General features: G+C 40.9%; 2 protein-coding genes across 4 annotated transcripts in view; both read left to right on the top strand.

The window, feature by feature from the left end:
* The window catches only part of gnb1a (guanine nucleotide binding protein (G protein), beta polypeptide 1a), a 38696-nt gene extending 32856 nt beyond the window's left edge, over positions 1-5840 (top strand). Inside the window, exons 9-11 of the mRNA XM_085781350.1 lie at positions 215-431; positions 2969-3084; positions 3693-5840. Coding sequence (XP_085637476.1) covers positions 215-431; positions 2969-3075 — 324 coding nt within the window. The 3' untranslated portion in view covers positions 3076-3084; positions 3693-5840. The remainder of the gene's footprint in view (positions 1-214; positions 432-2968; positions 3085-3692) is intronic.
* Positions 5841-8294: 2454 nt separating this feature from the next.
* nadka (NAD kinase a) lies at positions 8295-26073 on the top strand. Of its 3 annotated transcripts, none has more exons than XM_085781346.1 (13): positions 8295-8448; positions 9416-9577; positions 12691-12774; positions 19371-19500; positions 19757-19865; positions 19951-20036; positions 20128-20230; positions 20776-20918; positions 21939-22038; positions 23563-23720; positions 23842-23924; positions 24352-25293; positions 25348-26073. In XM_085781346.1, exons 2-12 carry the CDS (start codon positions 9426-9428, stop codon positions 24497-24499), a joined length of 1296 nt encoding a protein of 431 aa, XP_085637472.1. In that variant the 5' UTR covers positions 8295-8448; positions 9416-9425; the 3' UTR covers positions 24500-25293; positions 25348-26073. The 3 variants fall into 3 exon arrangements, with proteins under 3 accessions (XP_085637472.1, XP_085637473.1, XP_085637474.1); XM_085781347.1 differs by having other exon boundaries at positions 8335-8461; XM_085781348.1 differs by lacking the exons at positions 8295-8448; positions 9416-9577; positions 12691-12774 and adding an exon at positions 16495-16897.
* The last annotated feature ends 243 nt before the right edge of the window (positions 26074-26316 follow it).

Here is a 26316-nt window from a genome sequence, read left to right as displayed (position 1 = left end):
TAATACATACACTTAGCTCTTTCAGAGAAGACTTAAGGGTGATTATCTGGTGCCACATATTTTCACTTTCAATTGACTAGAAGAACAGAGGAAGGTGTGGCTAATTGATGTTACACAACTTCAGGGCAGTTGTAACAACTCAACAAAGGCACATGTAAAAAGTCCTAACAAAAGTATTGATGCTGAAGAATCTCACTTGAACCTTTTGTTGCAGTTCTTCCCCAATGGCAACGCCTTTGCCACCGGCTCAGACGACGCTACCTGCCGGCTCTTCGACCTGCGCGCCGACCAGGAGCTGATGGTTTACTCACATGACAACATCATCTGCGGCATCACCTCTGTGGCATTCTCCAAGAGCGGCCGCCTACTGCTGGCCGGCTACGACGACTTTAACTGCAACGTCTGGGACACTTTGAAGGCCGACCGTGCAGGTGAGTCCCCGACAAACCTTCCACTCTAGAAGATACAGATGCACAGTGAACGCATCACATGTTGTTTAGACAAGAATCAACAGCTGATGATGTATTTTCTACGTCCGAGTTTTACAGGGCAATTGGCCGCATATGTTGTCAAATCAGTATTTACATATCTGATTGATTAACCAGTTGTGAATGCCAGGGTTAGGGTGTCATGTCCGTCCTGGTTGTTGTTCCACCACAGTCGTCCTTTTTCTATAAAGACAAAGAAAATACAGTATTTGCTTTGCTGCAGGGGCGTGGCTTATTTTAGTGTAAACAATAAAACATAGAAATCAAACGGATCTCATTAAAAGGCCACTTCAGAATTACAGTATAGTCCGATTACAAACAAACATGTGGATGACATGACAGATCAAATAATCATTGCCTTGATGCAAAAAAAGATTCTTATTTAATCACAGGTTAAAAATGCAAAGAGCCACTGGTCACAGTTTGACTCGAGATGTAGGACTCAGTGTGAACAAGGGATGCCCTTATTGATTGATTGCTGATTTTCAATAAAAACAGTGATCACAAGATGGGAGCTAATACTTCTAATCACCGATCACCTGTGGTTCATACTCTGGTTTTGCTGTTGAGGAAAGTATTTGACTGATTTCCTGTTGAGGAGATGTGATTTCTGTAATTATATGTAATTAATCACATTTAACTGTGATCATTAAATGTGTTTATAGTAATAAGTTATTTCCAACATGTTATGTGTTGCTTTACCTAAACTTTATCATGATGTAAACATTGGTTTTGATTCTGTAGTTTAAGCTGATCATGAAGAGGACTGAGTATTTCCAAACAAAGTTATGAAATGTTAATCGAGTAGTACTGATCAGGCAGAGGAGACAAGAATATCTTTGAAGGCACTGAATGTGCTACAGAATCTAGCCGACCTCTCAGAGGTCTGCGGGCGCTGTGGAGGAGCTGCAGGGTCCGGTGGCTGCGATGGGAGACACAGTCAGTCATACAGCAGCTCCTGCCCGGCTGCTTCACAAGTCGCAGCTTTATACTTGTTTCAAAAACTCACATGATATGTGGACTAGTGCACGCTGGAAGGCAACTCTGAACAAACCGGGAGAGGAAAGTGGAAGAAAATTTATGGTATGATCAGACAAAAGTTCGTTTTTACCCCCTCCCCTGGGGGACGTACTGAGCTCTGTATTTGGTGCAAACCAAACATAATGCATCTGACATACACTGAATTCCAGCACCGGGCTGAAGGGAAACATGTCAGAGTTCAGACTCTGGTCCGATCCACAGTACGTGTCCCACGTTTCTGACGCTTTTGTCCATATAAAGTTAAAACTGTTGATCACACTTGTCTATTGAAAGAATACATTAAGGAATAAGCTTGGGCTGCACAATTATTTGCCATGTAATTGAAATCACAATATGGGCAAGTGCAATACTTAAATTGCAGAACCTGCTTCTTTTTTTCTTTTCTTTTTTATGTAAAATGAATCACAACATTGTTGTGCATTGTCAGCACCACAAGATGCACTGGACGACAAATCACTTTCTCAAAACATTAAGGGTCAAGATCCCACAAAAAATATCAATTTTACATTTTGTGGAAAGTGGAAGAAAAAAAAAGGAAGAATGACACAATCACAATGTCTGCCCAGATAATCACAATATGATCGGGTTGTTTTGCATGTTGCAACCTTAAAATAATAATTGACTGCTGGGCAGACTGGAGCAGGAGGAATGTGTAGATTTATAATTAAGATGGTGACCTTCATTTACCATAAATTAGTCATAAATACAAAAGATTTGTGACATGTGACTGAATTTATTCATACAGGAAGTGGCTTCTTTATCGATGGTGGTTGTTGGTTTTGCAGTAGTTTCATGTAGCACCTTTACATGGCGGTGCAGCAGACCCAACAGACCCCATCACCACAGAGCAGCACATCAGACATGTGTTATTTTGGTATTTTTGGTTGTGAATATTATTGGTGTGGTTGGACCTGGCTTCTTAGGTGTCTGCAATATGAATTACTTCAGGACCTAAGAGTCCTGGTGATCAGGAAACAACTTCTCCAGAGTCCCTGTGTTGTTGTTGTTGTTTTTTTTTACCTCGGTATGAAAGCGTTAATACACCAAGAGTCACCTGCTCCAGCAGAGAGGGGCCCCTGTGGAGACATGAATACTTTACAGCTATTGACTGCATTGTGGGATCGGGATCAGAAGAGGCATCACATCTGAGCAGGCTATTTCAAAATTAACACACACACACACACACACACACACACACACACACACATTTGATCCATTAGTGGGTGGAATATTGGTTATCAGCTTATTGGTGCAGTATTAGTCTAATAACCATCAACCACTTTCTTTTCTGAACATGTCGAGCAGGTGCTCAGGAACCAACGCTGTGAATTTCAGATATGATATTCATGTAGAAATTGTTTAATGAATGTGGTTCAGTCTAATGTGGTGCGTGACATCCATCAGGCAGAGCAGGATCTCAGTCTCTGCTGTCTCCTCAGGTGTCCTGGCCGGCCATGACAACCGGGTGAGCTGCTTGGGTGTGACCGACGACGGCATGGCAGTGGCAACAGGGTCCTGGGACAGCTTCCTCAAGATCTGGAACTAGAGTCTGAAGGTAAATGAGGCAAGACGATGCATCAGTGGGGAACAGAGGATCTGTAACAGTGCACAGCCTCAAAGAGTTTGTGTTTACTGCCAGCTGGTGGTCAGGAGTGAAAGTGCAACACATATTATTCACCAGTGTTCACCCAGTTAAACGTGTGGTAATTCTAGTAGAACTAGTAGATCACAGTCCTGTGCAAATGATCAACAAAGCTCTTCAGAAAACTATCAACATCCAGAAAAGATCTGACACAACAGACATTATTACATTAACAAGACATTATTAGAAGAGTCAGAACCAAATTGGTTGAATGTTCGACAATCTACTCCTTTTTTTGTCGGTGTTTCAATTGTCTCATGTGGTCAGTGGATGAAATAAACTTATAAATGAACAAACATATGAAACATTCCCGTCATGTTTCATACGTTTGTTCATTTATACGTTTATTTTATCCACTGAAATGGCTCAAAACAGTGGAATTATTTATTTCACGGTGGTTTTCATCCAGTTTGATGGACTCAAAATGTTAAAACTTGAATGAATAAATGTTACAGTTTGTGGATGTTTGAACATGACAGTAGAATAATATATTTTTCTTTTGTTTGTGCTTTTTTTTCCAGATGGCATTTGGACTCCAAAGTTGAGTGGAAGACCATTCCAACATCACAATGTTCAATTTTATTGCATATCCAATCTTTTCAAAAACACCATGATACTGACTCCAAACACCCCAAAAAACTATCAAGGGCAAAAATTCTCTCTCTCTCTCCTTCTCATTTAAAAGAGCACAATTTGTCTGTCACTCATTCAGCTACGAAAAATAAGAAAATAGAAAAAAAAAAAGCTTGAGGAATTTAGTGGTTTCTAAATGCAACGGAGGGAATAATTGTGCATTCCTCCCATGACCATGGTCTGGTATTGTAGTAAGTGAAAATACAAACACCCCCACCACCGCCGCTGCCGCCACCACCACCAAGCAAACGTGTCCTGCGTCCTCATTACACACAGGTCTGAGTGAAGGTTATTACATGACAGTGATCTAACTCTTAATAGCTTTTTGGCCATGTTTATTTTTGTTTCTTTGTTGTTTTCATTATTATTTTTTTGTTAAAGAGAAGTAGATCAGTGAACTGTCAGTTAATGTTTAAAATGAGGATCAAAGCTTTGTTTTATGTCCTAGTCTTTACACATTTTAGAGAATGTTTTTAAGTTGACTAAACGAACCTCCGAGTCACTGTAGTCATTTTAAATCCAGCTTTATCCCACTGGAGAACAAAGCGAGAGAATTGAGCTTCAACGGGGAGTCCTCAAGCCACTTCTGGCCCTTCTGTATATTTAGTCCCATGATACTTTTACTGTTTCTTTTTTTCCAGTGTAGTCCACAAATCTTTGTTTGCACAAAAATTAAACTTTGCATATATAGAATAATGTCTAAAGAAAAAAAAGTTAACTAACCAAGCACATGCTGTTTATGATAATGAATGCTCGTTTTTAAAACGAAAAACAAAAAAAAACAAAAAATACAAACCATTTTAACCATTCTTACACCTTTTTGTCTGGCGACAGTGTAGAATAATTAAATGAAGATTAACCCATCGGATCATAGTCCACCCCGCCCCTTTTTTATTTTTATTTTTATTTTTTTTCTCCTTTACTTTAGTTTTGTTTTCCCTGGTTTCTGTTGCCCGTGGTTGGGACCGGTGATGTGATTTGGTCGGGTTAGGGAGTACCTCCACTTTAGCCCGGTTACAATCCGGACGTTTCTCTTTTAACAGAGGTGCCCATTCCGTGCTTGGAAATGCAGTTACTACTCTGTGAATGACATGTTGTATAAATCAATGTTTGAAAATAATGATATTGAAACTTTTTAAGTTAAAAACGAAAAAAAAAAGATTTTGGTTGTCTGCCATGGGTGGGTTATCTCTTAGAATCGCATGCTGTAGAATTGCTTAAAAAGGTGCATATGGAATTAAGTCCTTTGATGTTTTTCTTTAAGAAAATAACCTGTTGAATATATCAATACAATGGTATTTATATTTTTCTTTTCTTTCCTTTTTTTTTCTTCTTCTTTTTGTTTTTGGCTACTCCGTGCATACATGATTCAACTAAATGTCAAAGCTATGCACTTGAGAAGCGAAACCCTGCGACATAAACGGTTACTTGGTCCATACTCGGGAGGGATTCCACAAATTTAAGAAGTAACGTAAATGTTTAAATTGTACACACACATGCATACGTACATTTATTCACCTAAACATACACAATCTCAAATGGAACAAATAAATTTTCATTCCTACTGTAGCAAACAAAATTCCACTTACAAGAAAAACATTTTATAACAGGTTTTTTTCTGTCCTTTAATAAAAAATGAAAAAAAAAAATCTTGCAGCATCTGAATGGCAGAATTTTCTGTTGTTCCCTTCTCCTTGTAAACAGAGACGCTCTTTCTTTAGCAGTAGTGACATTTTTTCCATTCTGTTTTTTCTCTGCGACATTCTGTACAAAAAATGTGCTGTAATTGTGCGTTAGGCCTGGAGTTGGCAAAAAATAAAATGAAATAAAAAATATTAAAAATTAATTAAATTCCCTTTCCTTTTCTCTCTTTCTCCATCAAATAACTGTAGAGCTCTGCACCCCCACTGTTCCCTTTTCACCTTTTGTATTTAATTTTAAAGTCAGTCAGTGTACAACCGAAAGCTGGATGCAAGATAGAAACTATATTAAAATGTACTGTTATTTAAGATGTAATAAAAAGCAGTTTGAGATGACCTACTGTGTTGAGTGTGATTCACTTAGAGCGGTTCCCACTGAAGCTAGAATGTTGCAGACTGTTTGGTTTCCTTGTAATTATGTTCAAGTCAAATAAACAATTTCTTATCCACTGTTGAATCGGCCTGGCTCCTCTGTATGCAGTCGTTTACGCGGAGTTCACTTCTCCCTGTACCTGAACGCAGCACAATGTCTGGTAGCAGTAACACTGAGGGTGAAGGACAGCGTGTAGTGTAGCTGTGAGGGCTGAAAGTAAAAAGTGTGTCTGCAGAGAAGCTGCTCTCGATACCTGGCTGAAGGGCAGTTCCTCAAATAGTAGAATGCCCCTGACATTCAGGTGCAGCTCACATAAGAGTGTTTTTGAGAGGTACATTTTTTTCACAATGTCATTAAAAAAGTGAACTCATACTCTACATTCATCATACGTCCAGTTAAATATTACAGGCTTTAATTTAGCTGATTACAGCATATTGCAGCTCGTGAAAATAAAGAACAACTTTAGAAATATTGGAATAATTTGAGATGCTCCTGTATTTCCTGTCAAACCCAGTACAGCTGGACTCATCATCTTTAGTTCAATGTTTATGTGTAGACCTTTGCTGCCCTCTAGTGGAGAGAAGTGTGAGATGACAAATCAAAAGCTAAGTCTGTAATGTATATTACATAATATGAAAGACTGTACAAATCTCATCTCTGAAGTATATAACCTTTATTGTCTTAAAATAACAAAACTTCATATTTAATCGTCACATCGTCAAATCTAAACGCACTTTGGGTCATAGGGTACAGCAAACATAGAGGACCCATTTTGCAATAATTATTTTCTTTCTTTATCACAAACGGAATATAAACATCCAACAAACACAGACTGACCCCTTTCCAAGTATATTAAATAACTGAAAGAGTACATACAGACAGGGCCGTTGTATAGGGGAGAAAGGTGGTGATAATTCTAGGGGCCCAGCGCCCAGTGGGGCCCGTAAAAAACCCCAGTAGTCTAATCTTTGTATGACTGATTTATTCTGCGTAAGACCCTGACTAATACTCATAGTACACTGTAAAAACTCAACATCTTTCCAAGAATATTTGTCTTATTTCTTGTCCAAATGTCTCATTTCTAGTCAAAACTAATCTCTTTCCACTTAAAATAAGACTCATTACCTAAAAATTAACTTGTTTTTAGATCATTTTCACTTAAATTCACAATAGATAGAAAAATCTGCCAGTGAAAGTACGTTTTTTGTGCTTGTAATAAGGAAGAAAAACTTGCTCCACTATCAGATTTTTTCTACTTATTCCAAGTGAAAATCTGCTTGAAAGAAGTAAAAAAAAAAAAGTGTCTAAAAACAAGCTACTTTTAATATGATGAATCTTATTTTAAGTAGAATGAGATTTGTTTTGACTAGAAATTACATTTTGACCAGAAATAAGACAAATATTCTTGCTCATATACTTGAGTTTTTGCAGTGTAATGCTGCATTAGCATCAAAACAAAGAAGGCTAAATAAAAAACGATAGGCTAATACATACGTAGTCTAAGAAAAAAAAAAAGTAAAGTTGGGGGGAGGGGCCCACTTTAGTATTCTTTAAGGGGGCCCAGAATTCCTAGCAACGGCCCTGCATACAGAAAGCAAGAATCAATAAGCAATAATCTAATGCTGAGGATTTAGCGTTGTTCATTGGTGACTTTAATGTTTATGAAACAATGAGCCTGTGAAACATACTAATTTACAGCTGGTTGGTAACATGACTTTAGAAGGTTAAACACTAGTTTCAATTAGTTTTATTACAGTAACTAACCTTGTTTACTGTGCAAGTTTATGACACAATCCCACACAGGTGGTTTGTGTTGACAGTGTTTCACATGAATGCACAGATATGAAAAGACAGATCTGAACCAGAGCAGATCAGAGTCAGTCAGACATAAAGGGCCAAACCAAGGCCTGCAATGGGCTCACATCAAATTTACTCACCTTTACAGCACTGCTCACATCATAAAATACATAGTTAGGAGGCTTTTGTGGGTTTGGGTTTCCAGAGGCTTTAATGTCCCAACAAACTGGGGATTTCTCTACATGACCACAGCTTTCTTTCTCTAAAACCAGATAGATAGATAGATAGATAGATAGATAGATAGATAGATAGATAGATAGATAGATAGATAGATAGATAGATAGATAGATAGATAGATAGATAGATAGATAGATAGATAGATTTTTTTTGCCATAGACATTGCAAAGTGGGGTGATCTCATTTCTTATAATGCGGTAACTGTTGTTTATTCTTTCATCATAATCTGAAACTTGTCCTGAACTAAAGTTTCTCCTCTGTGTTGGTCACTTCATCGGTGGCGGCGGCCAGGGGCCAGAGTCGCTCGCTCTGGTGGCGCGTCGTCCAATATGACGTCACCGGGCAGGGCCGCTGTGATTGGTCGGTCGGTGTCAGGAAGTGGTGGTGAGCCGACTGTTGACAGCAGCAGCTCTCCTAGAAAAAGTAAGATGGTGTAACGCTGTTAGTATCCCCACGACCCGGTGCAGAGGCACTGTGATCCCATCCCAGGGCGGTTTGCTGCGCTCCACGTCCGTGTCGTCCCTCGCAACGTTGTGGGTAACCGTCACCGGTTGAACCGTGTTAACGTTTTGTTGCCGAAACGCGACTAACGACTCGCTCGGCTAACTTGCTAACTAGCTGAGCGGCATTAGTGAGCTCGGTGCGGGTCCGTGTCCGTGTCTGTGGGTGAGGGTTAGGGTCTTGTACCGTCTGTGTCCGGCGCCATTCATCCCCTCACCACCCGCCTGTCGCTGCAGCTACCGAGTCGCAGTAGTTAGACCCGCGAGAAGCTCTCAGTTAAACCAGACTGTCCTGTCCGTCTGCCGCTGCTCTCGGCTGTAGCATGAAGACTGAACGGTGCCGCTCGGTTATTGCTAGTTAATTATCCAGCTAGTTGAGGCTAACTCGTAAAAACCTCAATGTAATTAATCCGGTATTAACAACTAACTTAAAAAAAAGAAAGAAAGAAAAAAGAAGAAGAAGAAACTGTGGTGTCTGTATATGAATTGAAATGGCTGTTATGTTTGCATAAAAAACAAACAACAACTGATGTGCTGCTTAACTCTTCCGCAAAACTTAAAAGAGTTGTTCAGGAATGTTATTTCTATATTGATAAACAAATTGTTTAACTGAACTAGTCGAAGTCATTATGTATAGGCCTATCTTTATTTCGGACTCCGGGTCCATAGCGAGACATAACATCGATGGGATATTGATTTCAATAGTTTTGCATAAACATGTGTGAGCTCGTCTGTTGTATCAGCGCCGGATTATAGCCTGGCTCTTGTGTAATGTTGTGTATCACATGTGAGATAATGCCCTCTTAGGCATTTTTGCATTAATCAGGCATTAGTTTAATTGACATTTTTTCCCCCAGTGGAGTTTGGAACAGCTTCTTCCTCCATGTGAGGCACAGTTTGGATTAGGGCTGTGTGTTTTAGTGTGACTGAACTGACTAATGATTATTTGCCAGTTCACATTTAACTGGTGCTTGGTGAATGATTGATGTGTGTTTTGTTTACAGGCTGTCTGAGATGGACGGTGGAGAGGAGGTGCAAGTGGAAGCAGCCCCCTACTGCTGCTCCACCTGTGATGGAGGGGAGGTCTCCGGCCGCAGGCTGGCTCGACGCAACAGGAAGACCCGCAGCCTGAGCACGTCTTCGGCCGGCAGCTCCTCCGAGTACAGGTGGGTGTTGGGGAGGGATGTTGACTAACCCGTGACTGTGTCTGGAGTTAAAGGTCAGAACAATTGTATAAGCGGATAACTACACGGTAACATGTTTCAATCCAACATATTAAAATAGGACTTCTCACAAGGAGATCAGGAATCAGCCTTTCACCCAAAACTCAGGCTGCTCCATCATGACAAAAATCATAATCGCAATTATTTGGATCAATGTTCAGGTCCTGATTACCTTGGAAACACATTGCATTTATTGAAGGAAAGAACAAAAAGATTTCAAATTAAAGAGCAATGAGCCTAGTTTTTCCAGGTATACACAATATGTGAGCGTGGGATTTGCAGCTAAACAGGGTATCGTCTCTAATGACTTTATACAGAACCAGCAAACTGCTCAAGATGACACACTTAAAGCCTTAGGGATAACTGATTTACCGCTACTTTTATCAATTTGGATCTAAGAGCAAATAAATTAATAACAGAATCTAAAAGCTCCTTTTTGTTTTGTTTTCTCAAATGTACTTAATTCCGTCCAATTCAGATTAAATGTCATTAATCCCTGTTGGTTTGATGTAGTTCCCTCTGCTTCAGGCTGCAGCAAACACAAACACACCTGGTGCATCAAAGGATGAGCTACAAGCTGGTCTGTCAGAAACTACCAGTGAAGATGCATCACAGATGAACTTCTTAATCAGAAACGGAGTTGGTGAATGTGCAAGACAACTTTTATGTTACAATAACAGACAGGAAATCTATTCACCTGATTTCTTCAGTGGCGAGAGCTGATAATGTGTTGCGAAACAGAGTTCAGCTCAATAGTTGTTTGATCATTATCTTGTTTTTATCATCACCAAACTCTAAAATGAGATTTGATCAACTGCACAGCCCCAGTCAAAACCTTCTTGATACTCACTTACCATTTCTTTTGACTCGTTTGCTATGAACACAAACTTGTCTGTATTTGCATTCTCATAATGTGTCGCCTGAGGGACAAAAACTGAGACATGTGTGACACTTCAGTGGGTGAAAAACATTCAGGTATGTCTGGGCCTCAGGTTGCTTCAGAAATGCTTGACACAAACAGCCTGGTGACATGATATGTTTGTTGCACCACTTCAGACATTTGTGTGTGTGTGTGTGTCTCCCCTCTCCGCCCCCTGCAGCCGTCCTAGAAATGACTTCAAGAAAACAGAATTTTGTTTGTTCACTGTGGCCGTTGCAAAGGAATGAGTTTGAGTGTTTTAGCAACAACTGTTATGAAGTGTGTGACAAAGAGAAGTGAAAAGATGGCAACCGGTTTTAGCAACATCCTCAAAGCACCAATGTGGATTGTTACGTCACTGACGTGGAAATGTGGAAATAAACAGGTTGAACTTGTCCGAGATGTTGAAACAACCTCCCTCAAACACATTTTTTTCCTAATTTGTCAATGACACTTCTCATTTCTGTGACATTTGATAAAAGTCTGTCAGAATAAGTTCAAGTAAATACACCAGTTGTCTATAAATTGAAACGGGAAGATTTTTCTGTGGTTGTGGTTGTGGGAAAGTGACTCATAGGCACCAGACATGAGGGAAGTGGGTTCCCCAGGCTGAAGGGAGATCGGGATCTGATCTGAACATGATTTGGGTTAAAAGAGAGAGATGATTCATTAACATTTTGAGTTTGAACGTGATGAAAATGATCTTTGAGTGTAATAAGTGACATTGGAGGAATTTGATTTCCTTTATTTCACATTAACATAATATTTGATGGTTTACTGTCATGTGATCGCACATTGGTCACAGTTTATTGGAACATCCAGCTGTTTAAGTACTAGCTGTGAAATTAATTTCCTCATGTGCTGTGGTGATCACATTAATTTGTGACCCGTCTCTGTCTCTACTACAAAGATCTCACAACAAGATCTCTTCTCTCTGTCCGTTGTGCTTTTAGAAGAGCTGCTGACGTTGCTTTCCAAACACAGATGTTTACAGACACCACAAAAAACGTGAACCATGAATGTTAAAACACTGACAAAACTGAGGTTTGTTGTTAATATTAGTCAACAGTTTGTGCAGGGAAAACAGAGGGTTATTTAGTCTGATGTGATTTTGTTCTGAGTGATCAGATTTAAACTGGCTACTAAAATTAAGTGTGAATTCAAACTGTATCTATCTGGTGTTGTATTGTTATTCTGTTTTGACGTAAACAAGTATCATGACCACGCCCACTTAGGACGCAGGACGTGCATGTGTTGTATTTTGTTTTTGCAGATCTTTGTCATAGCTAAAGTGCCCCAACCTCACCTTAGAGCTTTAAAATAATGTTATATTATGAATTGTAGCTATACAAATAAAACTGAATTAAATTGAACTTGAAAAAGCAGGAAAACCAAACTGCAGCGGCCAACAGTCACTTCACAAACGCTTGTTTTTTTTTGTACAGTGTAAATGATGAAAATATTGATTACTGTAGCTTTTAAGGAGCGGGAACAGCAGATGGTGAATGTGCAGAATCAGACTGTTAAGAGGATTTGAGCTTCTGTAGTTGGAGGCGACCATCTTGTTTTGCCCCACGGCTGCTGAATATCACTGATCTGGGAGCAGCCGCTCTGTGGATTAACACATCTGATGTGTTCATGTTAATGGTTATTAAAACTGTCAGAGTGACACAGTGTTTGTGCTGCAGCTCACACAGATACAAATGTTTGTTCTTCAGGTGTTTCGCAATGAATTATCTCCGTGTGCCGGTGAAACAGTTCATGGCACCGGACGTGTTGTTCAGAGGTCACAGACGGCTGCACAGCTGCAGCGTCCGGTCATGTAAAACAGTAGAAGTTCATCAGCTGTTAATTATTAATATTTCTATTCTCCTCTCTTGTACCTTAAAACAGATAAACAAAATTAGAAGCTTTTCTTAGGGATTCTTTATGCGATGTGGGACTTTTACAGACCTCCACAACGTCAGGCACCTGAGATCAAAGGAAACTTTCACTTCTTCTTTTTATTTTCTTTGGTTTAAAGATAACCTTCACTTTGAAGCATGCTGGGTTTTTCTTTAACAACTCTCACAGGTTCATTCACGCATCATGTGTCCAGAAGCTTCTGTCACTGAAGACCCGTCCTTGTCTCTTTCAGGAGGACGCAATCTCTTCATGGACCAAGTCCCGTCACCACGTTCGGACCCAAGGCGTGCATGCTGCAGAACCCACACGCTGTCATGTAAGTCACTCAAAGACAAGTTGTTTTGGATCTTGTTGGTCGTTGGTTAAGGCTTCAGGTTTTTCACATCATGGATCCATCAACACAGGCTTTTCTATTTAAGTTCTATCGAATTCTACTGACCTACCGAGGTCACTAATGTTTGTAATTAAGTCATGATCGTCAGTGATGTTTACTTCAGTTTACTTCAGACATTGATGTTGAAGCTGAGAGTGGTTGTTCAGTTTGAATCCTGGAGCTCAGAGCTGAAACGTGTCTCTGTTATGTCTGCAGTGTGTGTGTGTGTGTGTGTGTGTGTGTGTGTGTGTGTGTGTGTGTGTGTGTGTGTGTGTGTGTGTGTGTTTTTCAGGTTTGAGACCTCACATACAAAACACACTATGTATGATTATAATAACATCTTTTTTGTATTACTTTTATCACTTTATGCAAGACAGTCTGCAAATTGCTTGTTTTACAGTGACATGTAAAAACTTCATTCAAACGTCAGATAAGACAAATATGGCACCGGATGGATTTAAAGGGATACGCCAAAAAAAAATTTTTTTTCCGTGTCTTGCCTCACTCCCGAGTCCACGACAACACTACCTATGAGCTAAGCTAATTACGGGCGATACGGGCTCTATCTCCCTTGTTACTGCACGCACAGTCGAAAGGATGGTGTCTATCTGCTTGTCATGGACTCGGGAGTGAGGCAAGACATGAAAAAAAAATGTTGGCGTATCCCTTTAAATAAAGTGTGATGAGTGTTTTTGGTTAATTCATTGATCAGTTGATTGATTTACTGTGTTCAGAATCCAAACAACTTGGGTCTCCTTGCTCTCAGTTTGAGCTGGTGCCTACGTGTGGATTCAGTGCCAGTGGTTTTACCATATAATGCAATCAAACATGAAACAGTATCAGAGAATTAATCAGCGGGTTATCAATCTATCGGTCTGGCTGCTATCAAGCTCCTCTCAAAGGTACACACATATTTAATTGTTGCATTGACTGCTGTTGTAGATAAGAGGCATTCATGTTCCTGTAATGTGTCCACCTGTTGGAGCTGCGGCTCAAACCTACACAATCAATCAGAGCTGAGACGCCAGAGTCTCCGTCAGCGCCCAGACAGACGGCCGACCTCTTGACCCCCGCGCTCACATAAGTGGCTCCTAGCGCTGTTTGTTTTTAGGAGGCAGTAAATGAGGGATTATCTTCCTCAAAGCAGCTCGACAGGTTAAAAGTAGCAGAATTAGGTCATCGTAACATCAGAGTACAGGTGGATCCCTCTTCCACAGAAGAAAACCCTGCCAAAAAAACCCAACATTGAGTCACATGCTGCTCAATCGCAGATAGAGGAGCCATAAAAAAACAGCAGAGATCAAAGTGAAGTGGCAGCCGTTTGCCTGGAGCCTGACACTGGACCCGGTCTGCTCTCTGTGCAGGGCGTGGTTCTGATACTGCCCAGTCTCACTGTGTTTCATGGCTTTAGGTGTTCATTGTTTTTCTGCTACTGAGAGAACTTCCACTTGTAACTTTTCTCCGACGCCCCAAACACACCCCGAGATTAGAGAGAACAAAGAGACGAGGACACAGTTAGGACGCATCAGTCCACCATGTCCCGGGCTGTTTCCTGACATGCCACAGGTGTGTGTGATGACGATGATCTATTTGACTGTTCTCAGAACAGTTACATAACAACAACTCAATGAACATCTTCACCACAGACAATGAATGTGTCACTCTGTCACCAGAACACTTTCACCAGTAGATTTAAATATTTGAACTGAAGCCACATACACAGGGAGCTAGAGGTGGGAATCAGTATTGCAACTAAAATTGTTACCTTTTTGCCACGGAGAAAAACTTTGTCAGCATCTGTGAAGGACTGTTAGTAGGATACAGCATCTGTTTTATCAAAGGATATCCAATACACTTTGTGTCTTTGCAGTGTGTTGAGCTCTGAGGGCCACCGTAGTTTTATCTAAGAGGAAAAAATCTGTTCATGTCACCTAAACCATTTTTATTTTTGCAAATAGGATTGTCAAGCAGACAGACTGGCCAAAACAAACTACTCTGTTATTCTAGGTTTAAAAACGTATTTGCAATTTATATAATAATACATGATGTGCATGAATAATACACTATTGCCACACAAATTACTGTGATACTATATCATGTTGCTACTACGGTATGCTGTATTGATTTGTACATTTGTATGTGTAAATACTCTGCATTTGGCATAAAAAACATGTTTTAGCTTGAGACTGCAGCTGATTCATCTCTGGCAACTGATTCAAACTGTGGGTCAAATGTCAATTTAACAGAATGTGTGTTCGCGTGTCAGAAAAAATAGTGGTGTTCACATGTTAATTTTGACAACACTAATAATGGTATAAAGTAACATAAAATGTGTGTACATACAGTATAAATATATACTTTATTCAGTCAGGGAGTCCTATTTACAACTGAGACCTGAGTACAGGAATATAAAATAAAATATGAAAAAGTCATATCTATCTATCCATATATCTGGCAGGTTTCAGTGATTTTTTATACATTCAAATACAGTATGTATTTATATATTAATAGAAACAAGCAGATGTGTTTCTATAAAAAGGGATCGTGATTATTTCAGTGTATTTAATTCTGACAACAACCAGGTTTAAAATAAGACGACAACATGAACGCTCATGACATTAAACAGTTACCAGTTTAGTCAGTCAGACCTCTAATCAGGTTACTGAGCCGGCTTCTCGGTGACAGAGTGTCAAGTTATGTAAATCTATTTATCTTTTTATAAAGAAGAATTTCTCCTCCTTCTGGGAAAGGTGTGGCGCTGTGGTCAGAGTTGTGTTTTGTTTGTACTGGTTATTACACCACACTAATGAGGCCTGATATCCGAGGACTGGTGTTCATTGCTGGACTAATATGATGTCATTGTTTTGAGAGCGGAAAGTCTTTAGGGTCAAGAGGGATGACACATAAGGTGGTGACTTCTACAAGTTGTAGTGTCTACATTCCTGCACAATGTGAGTTATAAATAGGAATTCCTTCGAGTCCACAGCAGGAACAGATGTTTTGTGGCTGTTTAAGTCTCAGTGACCACTGTGAGTGACACACACTTAGATAAGAGTTAATAACAGAGCATCTAATTACATGTGTGGTTTAATGTATGTAGGTATGAATGTAAAGTATTAATGTAAACACAGTGATCCTGGAGAGCAGGTTTCCTCTGCGTGTGAACACTTTACCTCATCTACTGTGTGTGTGTTTTCATCGGTGATAAAGAGCCAGTGGCTGTGTTTAACTCTCTGTAGTTGGACTTTAAAAAGCTCGGTTACATCCTGTTACATTCCCATCATACACAGTTGCATCATTTACCCAGAAAGCCCTGCCTGTATATTTCACCCTGGACTTCCCCCTTCCTGCACATGACCCGGTTGTGATTGTTTCCTACAGAGAGAAACACTGCACACCCTGTCACTTCATTAGTAACTGGAGGTGACGTTTGGTTGGAGGAGTCCCAGCCTCTTGTATAAAGATTAACTGTGGGACAATACGCAGCTATAGAGTCACTGCAGTGGATCTACCAGTCCAGCAGCAGCAGCTCTTGTGTCATTCTTGCGTTTGAGGACAACACACCTGTCCAATAAGGAAAACCCTTTCCCTGAAATGGGCGTGTCCGACTGAGCAGAGTAGGCGGGGGTTGAGACAGAGTCAACCTTAAGATGAGTGGGAGCTTTAAATGAGCAGCAGAATGCACAGAGAGGCTTTGGTGTTAAGTCCTCGCTGGAACAAATATAGCAGCGGTGAATCCGGCCGCGAGGGTCGGTAGCTGCCCCCTGGAGCCTCGACCACAGCGCATGGAGGAGGCGCTCACACTCGCTCAGCCTTGCTCACACTGACAGCCGGCCCGGAGGAAGCTTCTGTTGCTGTTGTTGTTGTCGTCATCGTCTGAGGCAGAATGAGCTGTTGCTGCTGCTGCTGCTGCGGCCAATTGGGAAACCTGTACAGAGCTCCGTTCTCCAGCTGAGAGGATCCCGAGGCAGCGTCCCAGTTACATGTTACATTCAGTCATGAAGTTCAACCAGTACGTGCTGCAGGACACACCGGGGAACCACAACGAGAACAAAGTGTGGAAATGGTGAGAGCAGCATCTTCTAAAGTCTGTGAGATAGGAAGCGGCAGCAGGTCGAGCAGATGTTGACGTGATGTGAACTGATATCTCACTTAGGCTTATCTTCTGCCCTGTGTGCGTTTATCTGAGTTTGATGTGTATTTTTTTTATATTTTCTATCAGATGATCGAGGTTTGATTGGGTTTTCTCCGTATGAGGTGGAAGTTGCAGCATCTGTGTTTTTTTTTGTTTTGTTTTTTGCGTGTTATCACACTGGTCGTGTTGAAAGAGCTCGGCCCTGAGATGTGCACAGAGCCGGTGGTGGGATGAAAGAGGAAGGTCGGGCTGTGGAGGCTTTGAGGTGCTGGTGAATAGATCAGAGCTCCACACATTTAGCACCATTTCAAATGCTAATCAACTTTCCCTCTGTTTTTGTTTGTGGAACTCTGCAGTTTCAGTTCAGGTCACTCAGTTCATCTCACAGGAAATGTTCCACTATATTTATTTATTTGTATGTGTATGAATCTATATATTTGCGTACTTGAAAACATAAACACGCAACAAACAAAGCTTGGAAAGTACATTCATTGTCTAATGTCTAAGTTTCCAGTTTCCTAATTTTTTGTCCACTTCTCCATTTGTGTGTCAGTTTTTCCATTTTGTAAATTTTTTTTAGTGGCGCTCCTCCTCCCTAGCTCCTTGTAATTGCTTTTCTACTCGCTACAAACAATATGTTGACAAGATAACAGTCGTTCCTCATCACACAGAGACGGAGAGAGTAGGGATTTTACATCCTCATACTGTTTTAAAGGTTTAGTCCCCAAAAACCTCGACACATCAGAGCTTCTGCAAATCATCTGTGGTCATCTTGTGGTTTTTTTCTGGTGTTTTTTGTTTCATTTCAAAATATTGCTTGGTACATTTCTATTTTATGAGGAAAGATGAAACATGAACAGGGCATGTTAGAACGGGGGTGAGACTTACTTTTCAATTTTTTATTTGACCTGCAGCATCTCGTGTTGTTGCATGTCATATCAGAAGAAGTGAAAGAGCGGGAATTTTTTCCTGTCACTGTCATGCTGTATCTGATTGGTAGATTGTCTGATCAGCAGCTTTGTATTTCCTTTTTCTTTCTTTTTTTTAAATGTTATTTTTATCAGGGAGAAACATAGAAAGCCATTTCAGTACCATTACACCCATACAGAGCTAAACAAAAACATGTATTTGAACAATTGTGTTAACATATTCTCCAAGCTATTACTCTCCCTTTCATTTTACAAACATTTGAACAAAAGTCACATTTACTAATTTTTTCCATCAAGATTAATAGACTGGTACTTCAAGGCATGTAATAGAGATACTTAAAGCAGTTCAGGTCTCTGTGATCTTATATATCTGATCCACTTGAACCACCAACTCTTACATTTCTCAGAATGCAATTTTAGAGCGAATGTCAGTCCATCCATGAAGTGGATTTCGTGAACAGTCCCTTGCCAGTCTTCCAGTGTCGGTGCGTTGGGTTGTAGCCATTTCCAGCTTTGTATTTCTACGTGCAGAGTTCTTACAGACTCAGTTTATCCAAATTAATTGAGACAAAAAATGATGTGTCTGAGAATAAAAGAACAAACTGATGCTCAACCAGCTCTGCAATCAGGAGCTGATCTAACCTGTTACGTGACACCTCATAGTTATCATTCGGCCTTCAACCTCACATGACCACAGCTGGTCACTCATTCGTTTCCCTGCAACAGATGCATGTCGGGAATCCTCTCCTCGGCCTCTCGGAGATCTCGCCGCTGCTTCTACCCAGAAAAGTGCGTTCTTCTCATGTGATGTCGTGAATGTCGGATTGCGGCCGTGGTGCTAATTCACCAGCTATTTACAGCAGAGCAAATGTGTGTGACGAGCAGCGTGGAGATGTATGATGTATCGATCATCTGACTGCGTGATAAGAATTTAGGACGTTTTTGTAACTTAACACATGAATGCTCACTTGTTGATTTAGGAAATGGCTGCTTCAGAGCTCTAATCACATCACACAAATAAACCCTTGTATAAGCAGCAGTAACATCCTAACGCTCCACGTTAAGAGCTGTAACTAATACAAGTCAACAGACAGCAGCGTTGTTGAACTGTACTTTGTGATTCCCAAATTCAGCTTTGAACCATTTCTGATGCCGTAGTGTTTTGCACATCATTTTATGAATTTTATTATAAGTTTTCTTTTACATTGTGTTTGTCCTTTGTTTTTGTTTCTTTTACATTGTGTGTGTGTTGAGTCGAGGTGAAGCCTGCAGACACACGGGGTGTGAAGAACAGTGTGTGGTAACAGAGTTGCACTTTAAGCCTCTGTCTCTAATTGGATCAGCGCTAAGCGGGCCTGGTTATGATAAAAGCTGCGATGCTTCGTTAGTTAACAGATCTTACATCAGCTGACGAGTCGCTTTCTCCCTCCTGAGGTGAACATTGTTCTTGTTTTTGTTGTTGTTTTTGCGTACAGGCACATCCAGGACCCGGCCAGTCAGAGACTGACATGGAACAAGCCGCCGAAAAGTGTCCTCGTGATCAAGAAGATCCGAGATGCCAGTCTGCTGGAGCCTTTCAAAGAGCTGTGCACATTCCTCACAGAGGTAAAAACACAAGTGAAAGTGTGCGTGTGTGTGTGAACGGATGAGGCGTTGAGCTCGTGATGCAAAACTGTCTGTTTCAGAATGAGCATGAATCCTGCTCACAGTTCTCTACTTTCCCTTCAACAATGCAATCACAATATCAAAATCATGAAGTAGAAAGTGTCACAACAGTAACAGTTAGAAGAGGTGGTATGTGACTCTCAGCCTGGTGCTGGGACTTCAGCCTCACGTTCTTCTGTCCTTTGTGTTGCTGTAGGTGCAAAATTTGATTGTTTATGTGGAGAAGAAGGTGCTGGAGGACCCGGCCATTTCAGGGGACGAAAACTTTGGGGCCATCACCAAGAAGTTCTGCACATTCAGAGAAGGTACGAGGCGGCCATCTTTGTTGTGGTCACTGCGTGCGGACGCCGTGCAAGATGTTTAAAGGGTTTTATTATGTGGACGTTTTAGATCACGACGACATCTCAAACCGCGTCGACTTCATCATCTGTCTCGGGGGAGACGGGACTCTGCTGTATGCATCCTCGCTCTTCCAGGTAATCAGCAGCTGTCACTCAGAAAGAAAGAAAGAAAGAAAGAAAGTCTGTCATTCTCTGAGGCCGCACTCACCTGTTTGTTTACCTGCAGGAGAGCGTTCCACCTGTGATGGCCTTCCACCTGGGCTCTCTGGGCTTCCTGACCCCCTTTAAGTTTGACACCTACAAGTCTCAGGTCACTCAAATCATCGAAGGTACTGAATGTTGCTCCAGTGTATGAGACACTACTCACACCACACACAGTATAGTCAGTCAGCCTGGCTTGTCCGACACTTGTCATCTACTGGTTGCAAAATAAATTCAGTCAATAAATTAAGCTACAAAATAATGTATCACTAATATTCATTCAAGAAGAAAATAAAAGGAAACGCGTGTCAAATGGCTTGTACAGTCCACAGATTATCTTGATTTTACTTCCTCGTCTCCTGTACTTTGTCCAGGTAACAAGCTTAGTCTGAATCCTTGTACATCATCCATATGTAATAAATCTGTTTTTATCTGCCTGAATAAAACTGCACAGTTTTCACATGAAAAGGGCAAAAGAGAACAGAATGAAACTCATTTTCTGAATCAGCCAAACACCACATGTGATAAATCTGCTTTTCTTCAATTCATAGCGTTCTTTGTTGTTTTGTTTAATTTTGTCAAATATATTTGTCAGTACCATGTTCAAATTGTATTATCCTAAATGTTAAGAATATTTAAGTGAGTATTTATTTCCTTGTGTCTTTGTTTACAGGCAACGCTGCCATTGTCCTGCGAAGCCGCTTGAAGGTGCGAGTGCTGAAAGAGAACTGGGAGAAGAAGGCCAGAGTGGACGAGAAGGGGATCATCCTGACCAACGGGGACGTGGACAGCAACCGCAAAGTGGTGCACTATCAGGTACGAGCACCAAGCACCAAGCACCAAGCACCAAGCACCAAGCACCAGGCCTGGAAACATTTTCCAACATTAATATTCACACTTAACAATGTTTATGCAAAGAGGTTTCACGTCTGTTTGTTTGAAAACCCTAAGAGCTGATTGGCTCTGTAGTGAAAACGTGAAGTGATTTGATTGTTTGCAACTTCCTACTTTTACTTCTGGTTTTACTCAATTTCAAACATCCCCTCTCCTCTTAGTGTTTTATTATTTTATCTTTACTATTACATCATCGTTTTTACTAGATTTTTAATGACCTTTTTCCTCACTACAACTCGTTACAACTTCCTCTGTTTTGATATTTAATTCACTTTTATCATAATCTTTGTTCTTCCTCGGTTCCTCTTACTATCATCTTCTTTATTTTTATTTATTATTTGGTCATTGATTATTATTTTGTGTGTGAGGGAATGGAGCTTAGGGTTGATTTATTGCTTTTATTTTGTAAAGCACTTTGTTTTGCATTGATTTGTTTATATGAAAAGTGTTACATACAAATTGAGTCTGATTGATTGGGGATCAGAGAAGAAAGACATTGGTACAAATATTGATTCAATTCAATTCAATATTCAAACATACGTAACACAAAACAAACAAAGACAGGATGGTTTGCTACGACAGCGTGACAAAGCAAAAACAGGAGCTTAAACCTGTCAACACACCTAAACAGCTCCCCCTCCCTTGTCGTCATAGTGATTCACCCTGTCTTTACCCTGACACCTGAGGGGGGAAATTAAAGCTGTTGTTTAAAAGACACGTGAGCAAACGATGTCATGAGCTGTGGAAAAACATGGAGCTCGAGCTCTAGCAAGGTGTTTTCAGCAGCGAGCCGAAGCTTCTTCTCTCTGAGCTCTAATCACTGCACTCAGCTGCTGCAGGAATGTGGTTAAACCGGCGCGGCGTGCAGACAAGTGCGCGCCGCTCAGTGATGTCACCTCAGATCACGTACACTCGCAGCTGAGCCCAACGTGTCTGTTTCAGGTGCTGAACGAGGTGGTGGTGGACAGAGGCCCCTCCTCCTACCTGTCCAACGTCGACCTCTTCCTGGACGGACACCTCATCACCACAGTGCAGGGAGACGGTGAGTGAGCCCTGACCCCTGACCCCTGTATTGGTTCTTGTCTATATCTATCTATGTGTACTCTTTTATTTTCCCCATGTATACGTTTTGACCCCAGGAAGATAGATAGATAGATAGATAGATAGATAGATAGATAGATAGATAGATAGATAGATAGATAGATAGATAGATAGATAGATAGATAGATAGATAGAGTGTCCTTGGGCAAGACACCTTACCCACCTTGCTCCTGATGGGTCGTGGTTCGCGCCTTGCATGGCAGCTACCGCCATCAGTGTGTGAATGTGTGTGTGAATGGGTGAATGCAATGTACTGTAAAGCCTTCAGGTATAGTAAAAGCGCTATATAAATACAGACCATTTACCATTTATTAATCCCGAAGAAAGTGTGTGTGAAGACGCTGAGTGAGCACTTTTCCTCTCCAGGACAGAGTTTGTGTTTCGTAGACAATCAGGCTGAATGAGAACAAGATAGTGACACGTGCATCGGGCAAAGTTTAGTCTGTCCACGTGTGACTGGCCTTCACCTTACCAGAAGGCCGTGCGCTCTGTACACAGGCTTCCAGTCGTGTCAGAGGACGTTCGTTAAATAAACAGGGAAAAAAAGCAAAATTCACACCTTTAAAAACCGTTGCAAACAAGGTTACTGACCTCCTTACAGGTAAACATCATGCATATGTTTTTAAACAGCCCGGCTCACACCGTGCACAGCGTCACGGCGCTCTGACCGACGTGGTGACGGTTTTATCTCAACATCAAGGAAGAAACGTTGAACAAGATGACGATAAAAGTTTTATGTGTTCACTTCCCATAGAGACACAAACCAACAACTTCCCTGTTTAACACCTGCTGCTGAATTTACTGTGATTGACTATAAGTTACTTTATGATGTTATTACTGTTATTAGATTTCATCATCACTGATATCAGCAAGAGCGTTGAACAATTAACATGATGATTGTTGCTGTTCTACAGTATTACTATTACTATGTTACATTGTGACTTTCCCTGCTCTCTCTCTCTCTCTCTCTCTCTCTCTTGCAAACTGAGTTTGTTAAACTGACAGTTTAATTCTATATATAAGTACCGTATATAAGTCATGTAGAATTGTTGTAATGGAGTTAAACTTTAAAGTTACTCACATGTTGTACAGTGGTGACATTTTTATGGAAACTATTTGTTAAACAAATACCTTTATTTATGTAGCACCTCTGAAAACAAGTTTATAGAAAACAGAAACATTAATGGACAGAGGCTCCGAGGCCAAATACACAAACTTAAGACAGCGATAAGGTGAAGTTCAGAGCGAAGAAAGACGACACTCTTCAGTGTAAATCAGGACTATTAAAAGAGACTTCATGACAGACAAAACACGTCTTAATAAAACCAATAGAAGGTCATTAAAAGGAAGTGATGTTAAAGTCGTCAGTGACTCTGCCTTGTCTCGACGCAGTGAAACAATCAACAGGTGAATGAATACAGAAAAAGCATCTGTGAGTTAACACGGTTTGTGTCTCTGTCCTCAGGTGTGATTGTGTCCACGCCTACAGGAAGCACCGCCTACGCCGTCGCCGCAGGAGCCTCCATGATCCACCCCAATGTCCCAGCCATCATGATCACCCCCATCTGCCCCCACTCACTCTCCTTCAGACCCATCGTGGTGCCGGCCGGGGTCGAGCTCAAGGTATTTACCGCTCTGTACCTGCACGTAGGACTGAACTCTTGAATTCAATCTCATGTGAGGAGATAAAAACCCGTTCCCTTGCACCTGAGAAAATTGTGAATTCTTGGCTGGTGTTTTTCAGATCATGCTTTCCCGTGACGCCAGGAACACGGCCTGGGTGTCGTTCGACGGCAGGAAGAGACAGGAGATCTGCCACGGCGACAGGTCGGTCCACATACGCGTTGCTCATCACAGCAGACAGTGAAGGTGAAACAGAGTAAATGAGGCAGAGCGAAGCCGTCAGATCTGGAGGAGGATAATAAGTTTAACTCGCTCGGCAGCTGCATCGACACTTTGTTACGTAACCTCACCCACCTGCTGAACGGGGCCTGAGCCCAGCAGAGTCTCCTGAGCCAGATCTGCCGCTTCCTTTATGTAACTCAAACAAACATAATCAGCTCTCTGAAACCAGCTGCCAGTCACACTGAGCTTCTTAAGAAACACCGTATTGTTGCCTCAGGAGGAAGTTGTGTTGCTGTATCTAATGTCAACACCTCCTCTCTGTGATTGCGCATACCTGGAACTTCTTCTTCCTGGTCCGGCCTGCTGCCTTCTCACCTCCTTTCTCTCCTTTTGCATTCCTCCTCCACAGTATTACCATCACCACTTCCTGCTTCCCCGTTCCCTCCATCTGTTTCCGGGACCCGGTCAACGACTGGTTCGAGAGCCTGGCCCAGTGTTTGCACTGGAACGTGAGGAAGAAGCAGAACTACCTCAGCTCGGAGGACGAGGAGTTCTGAGGCCCAACCCACAATCTTCGAGGTCTCCAGAGTCTTGTTTTGTTTTTTAGCTCGACTGTGCTCTACAGGACAGATGGTCTCACCGAACTCCATTCAAAAAAAAAAAATACACATTCAAATGAATCAATATAAAACTGTGGTGAATGAAAAGGCATCAGGACAAACAAAGAAGGTATGAAACCCCAAAGACAAAGGCATTTTAAAATCAATAATCATCTGAATAAAGATCAATAGAAACAACTGAACTCATCAAAAAATAATAGAAACTCAAATTCTGAGTGGAAAATATTCTTTCAGATTTTCTATTTTTGTAGGAACAATTTTATTTATGTCATAAATCAGAATCAGCTTCATTGTCGTCATGCAAGTTACACTGAAATAATTTGTGGCTTCTCACAGATATAGACAAATATATTGTGTGAAAAATGTAATTAAAGACAGAATCAAAATAGACAGCAATACTTTTAGATAAAATAAAAGATTTAAAATCCTTATTAACGGATGTTTCAGTTCCTACAAAAGCTGCCCAGATAACAAGATAATTATTGACTGTTATCTCAGCTGTGTTGTAATTAGACAAAACTCATCTGTCGACCATAGTTTGGCTGTTTTGAAGCAGGTTAATGGGTTGCTGCAAGTTTGGTGTCCTGTGATTGGCTGAAACTCAGACTTGACTGAGTGTCATGAAGAGAAATGCAAATATAAAAATTGACTTTTGAAAAAAAATAAAACATGTGTTACTGTGAAAAGAAAAAAAAATGAAATGAACGTTTCATGAAAATGTTACAAATTAGGCAAGGCAAGGCAAGGCAATTTTATTTGTATAGCCCGTTTTTACAAACAGTTAGAAAATGATTTCACAGTATTTTGGACACTGTGGGCCTCAATAGTGAACAAATGTGAACGTGATAAAACTCAGAGAACCAGGACAGCAGCTGACATAGAGAATCTGATTTTTGAATGGAGTTTGGTCTCGGAGAAAAAGCTGCCCTCTGATGTCGCCTGATGCGGTTTGTTCATTCGACAAAGCTGTGAGACGAGTTATTGCAGCTCTGGATCTAATTGGATGAAAACGTGTTGAGTTGTTGCAATACTCCTGACAGGTGTTATCGAGTCTGTTGTAGCACTTTTTTTTAATCCTGGGGAGGCGTCAGGGAAACATCCACTACTTTATCAACAACCCAAGGGCCTGTTGCACTTTTATGGAAAAATCTTTTAAAAATTCAGATAAAACTTAAACTCAAACATTCTGTTCATAATCAAATCAGGAAAAACTGAATGTGAAACATTTTTCACAACGTTCAGGTTCCTCTCGGTGATTTATAATATATATATGGCAGCAGTGGAACGACTGTAGAGACTGTGCCTTAAACACTGGTGTCACACATGTAGAGAAAAATGTTGTTTTTCATGGTTTACATCAAGGTAGTTGTTTTTTTTGTTGTTTGTGGATTTTCACCATGTTCTCACGTCGTCTGCAGCACACGACGCTTGATGTGACAAACTGAATGATGTCGTCTGTACCCTAGCGATTCTCATTTCAGACGTGTTCAGCGTCTTTTTAACATCTATTTTTTTTAAAAACGTCCTTTAAGCCATAGCTGCACTGTGTAGTTTTTATAGGCCAACGTCTGTGGGCTGTGGGTTATTTAACGCTCTGTGTGTGTGTGTGTGTGTGTGTGTGTGTGTGTGTGTGTGTGTGTGTGTGTGTGTGTGTGTGTGTGTGTGTGTGTGTGTGTGTGTGTGTGTGTGTGTGTGTGTGTGTGTGTGTTGAGGGATTGAATGATTAGACTTTGGTGCATCCTTTCCTCTCAGTT

This window comes from Trachurus japonicus, chromosome 7, assembly GCF_045865225.1.
Source record: "Trachurus japonicus isolate A0001 chromosome 7, Traja_1.0".
NCBI lineage: Eukaryota > Metazoa > Chordata > Actinopteri > Carangiformes > Carangidae > Trachurus > Trachurus japonicus.
Note: the sequence above shows the minus strand (reverse complement) of the source record. Positions and strands in the feature narration are given on the sequence as shown.

Excerpts from the sequence above, each read along its gene's own strand:
- nadka (XM_085781346.1), top strand. The coding sequence starts at position 9,426 with ATGGACGGTGGAGAGGAGGTGCAAGTGGAAGCAGCCCCCTACTGCTGC. Across the intron at positions 20,231-20,775 it reads GGTCACTCAAATCATCGAAG|GCAACGCTGCCATTGTCCTG; the intron begins GTACTGAATGTT and ends CTTTGTTTACAG. Across the intron at positions 23,925-24,351 it reads GAGATCTGCCACGGCGACAG|TATTACCATCACCACTTCCT; the intron begins GTCGGTCCACAT and ends CCTCCTCCACAG.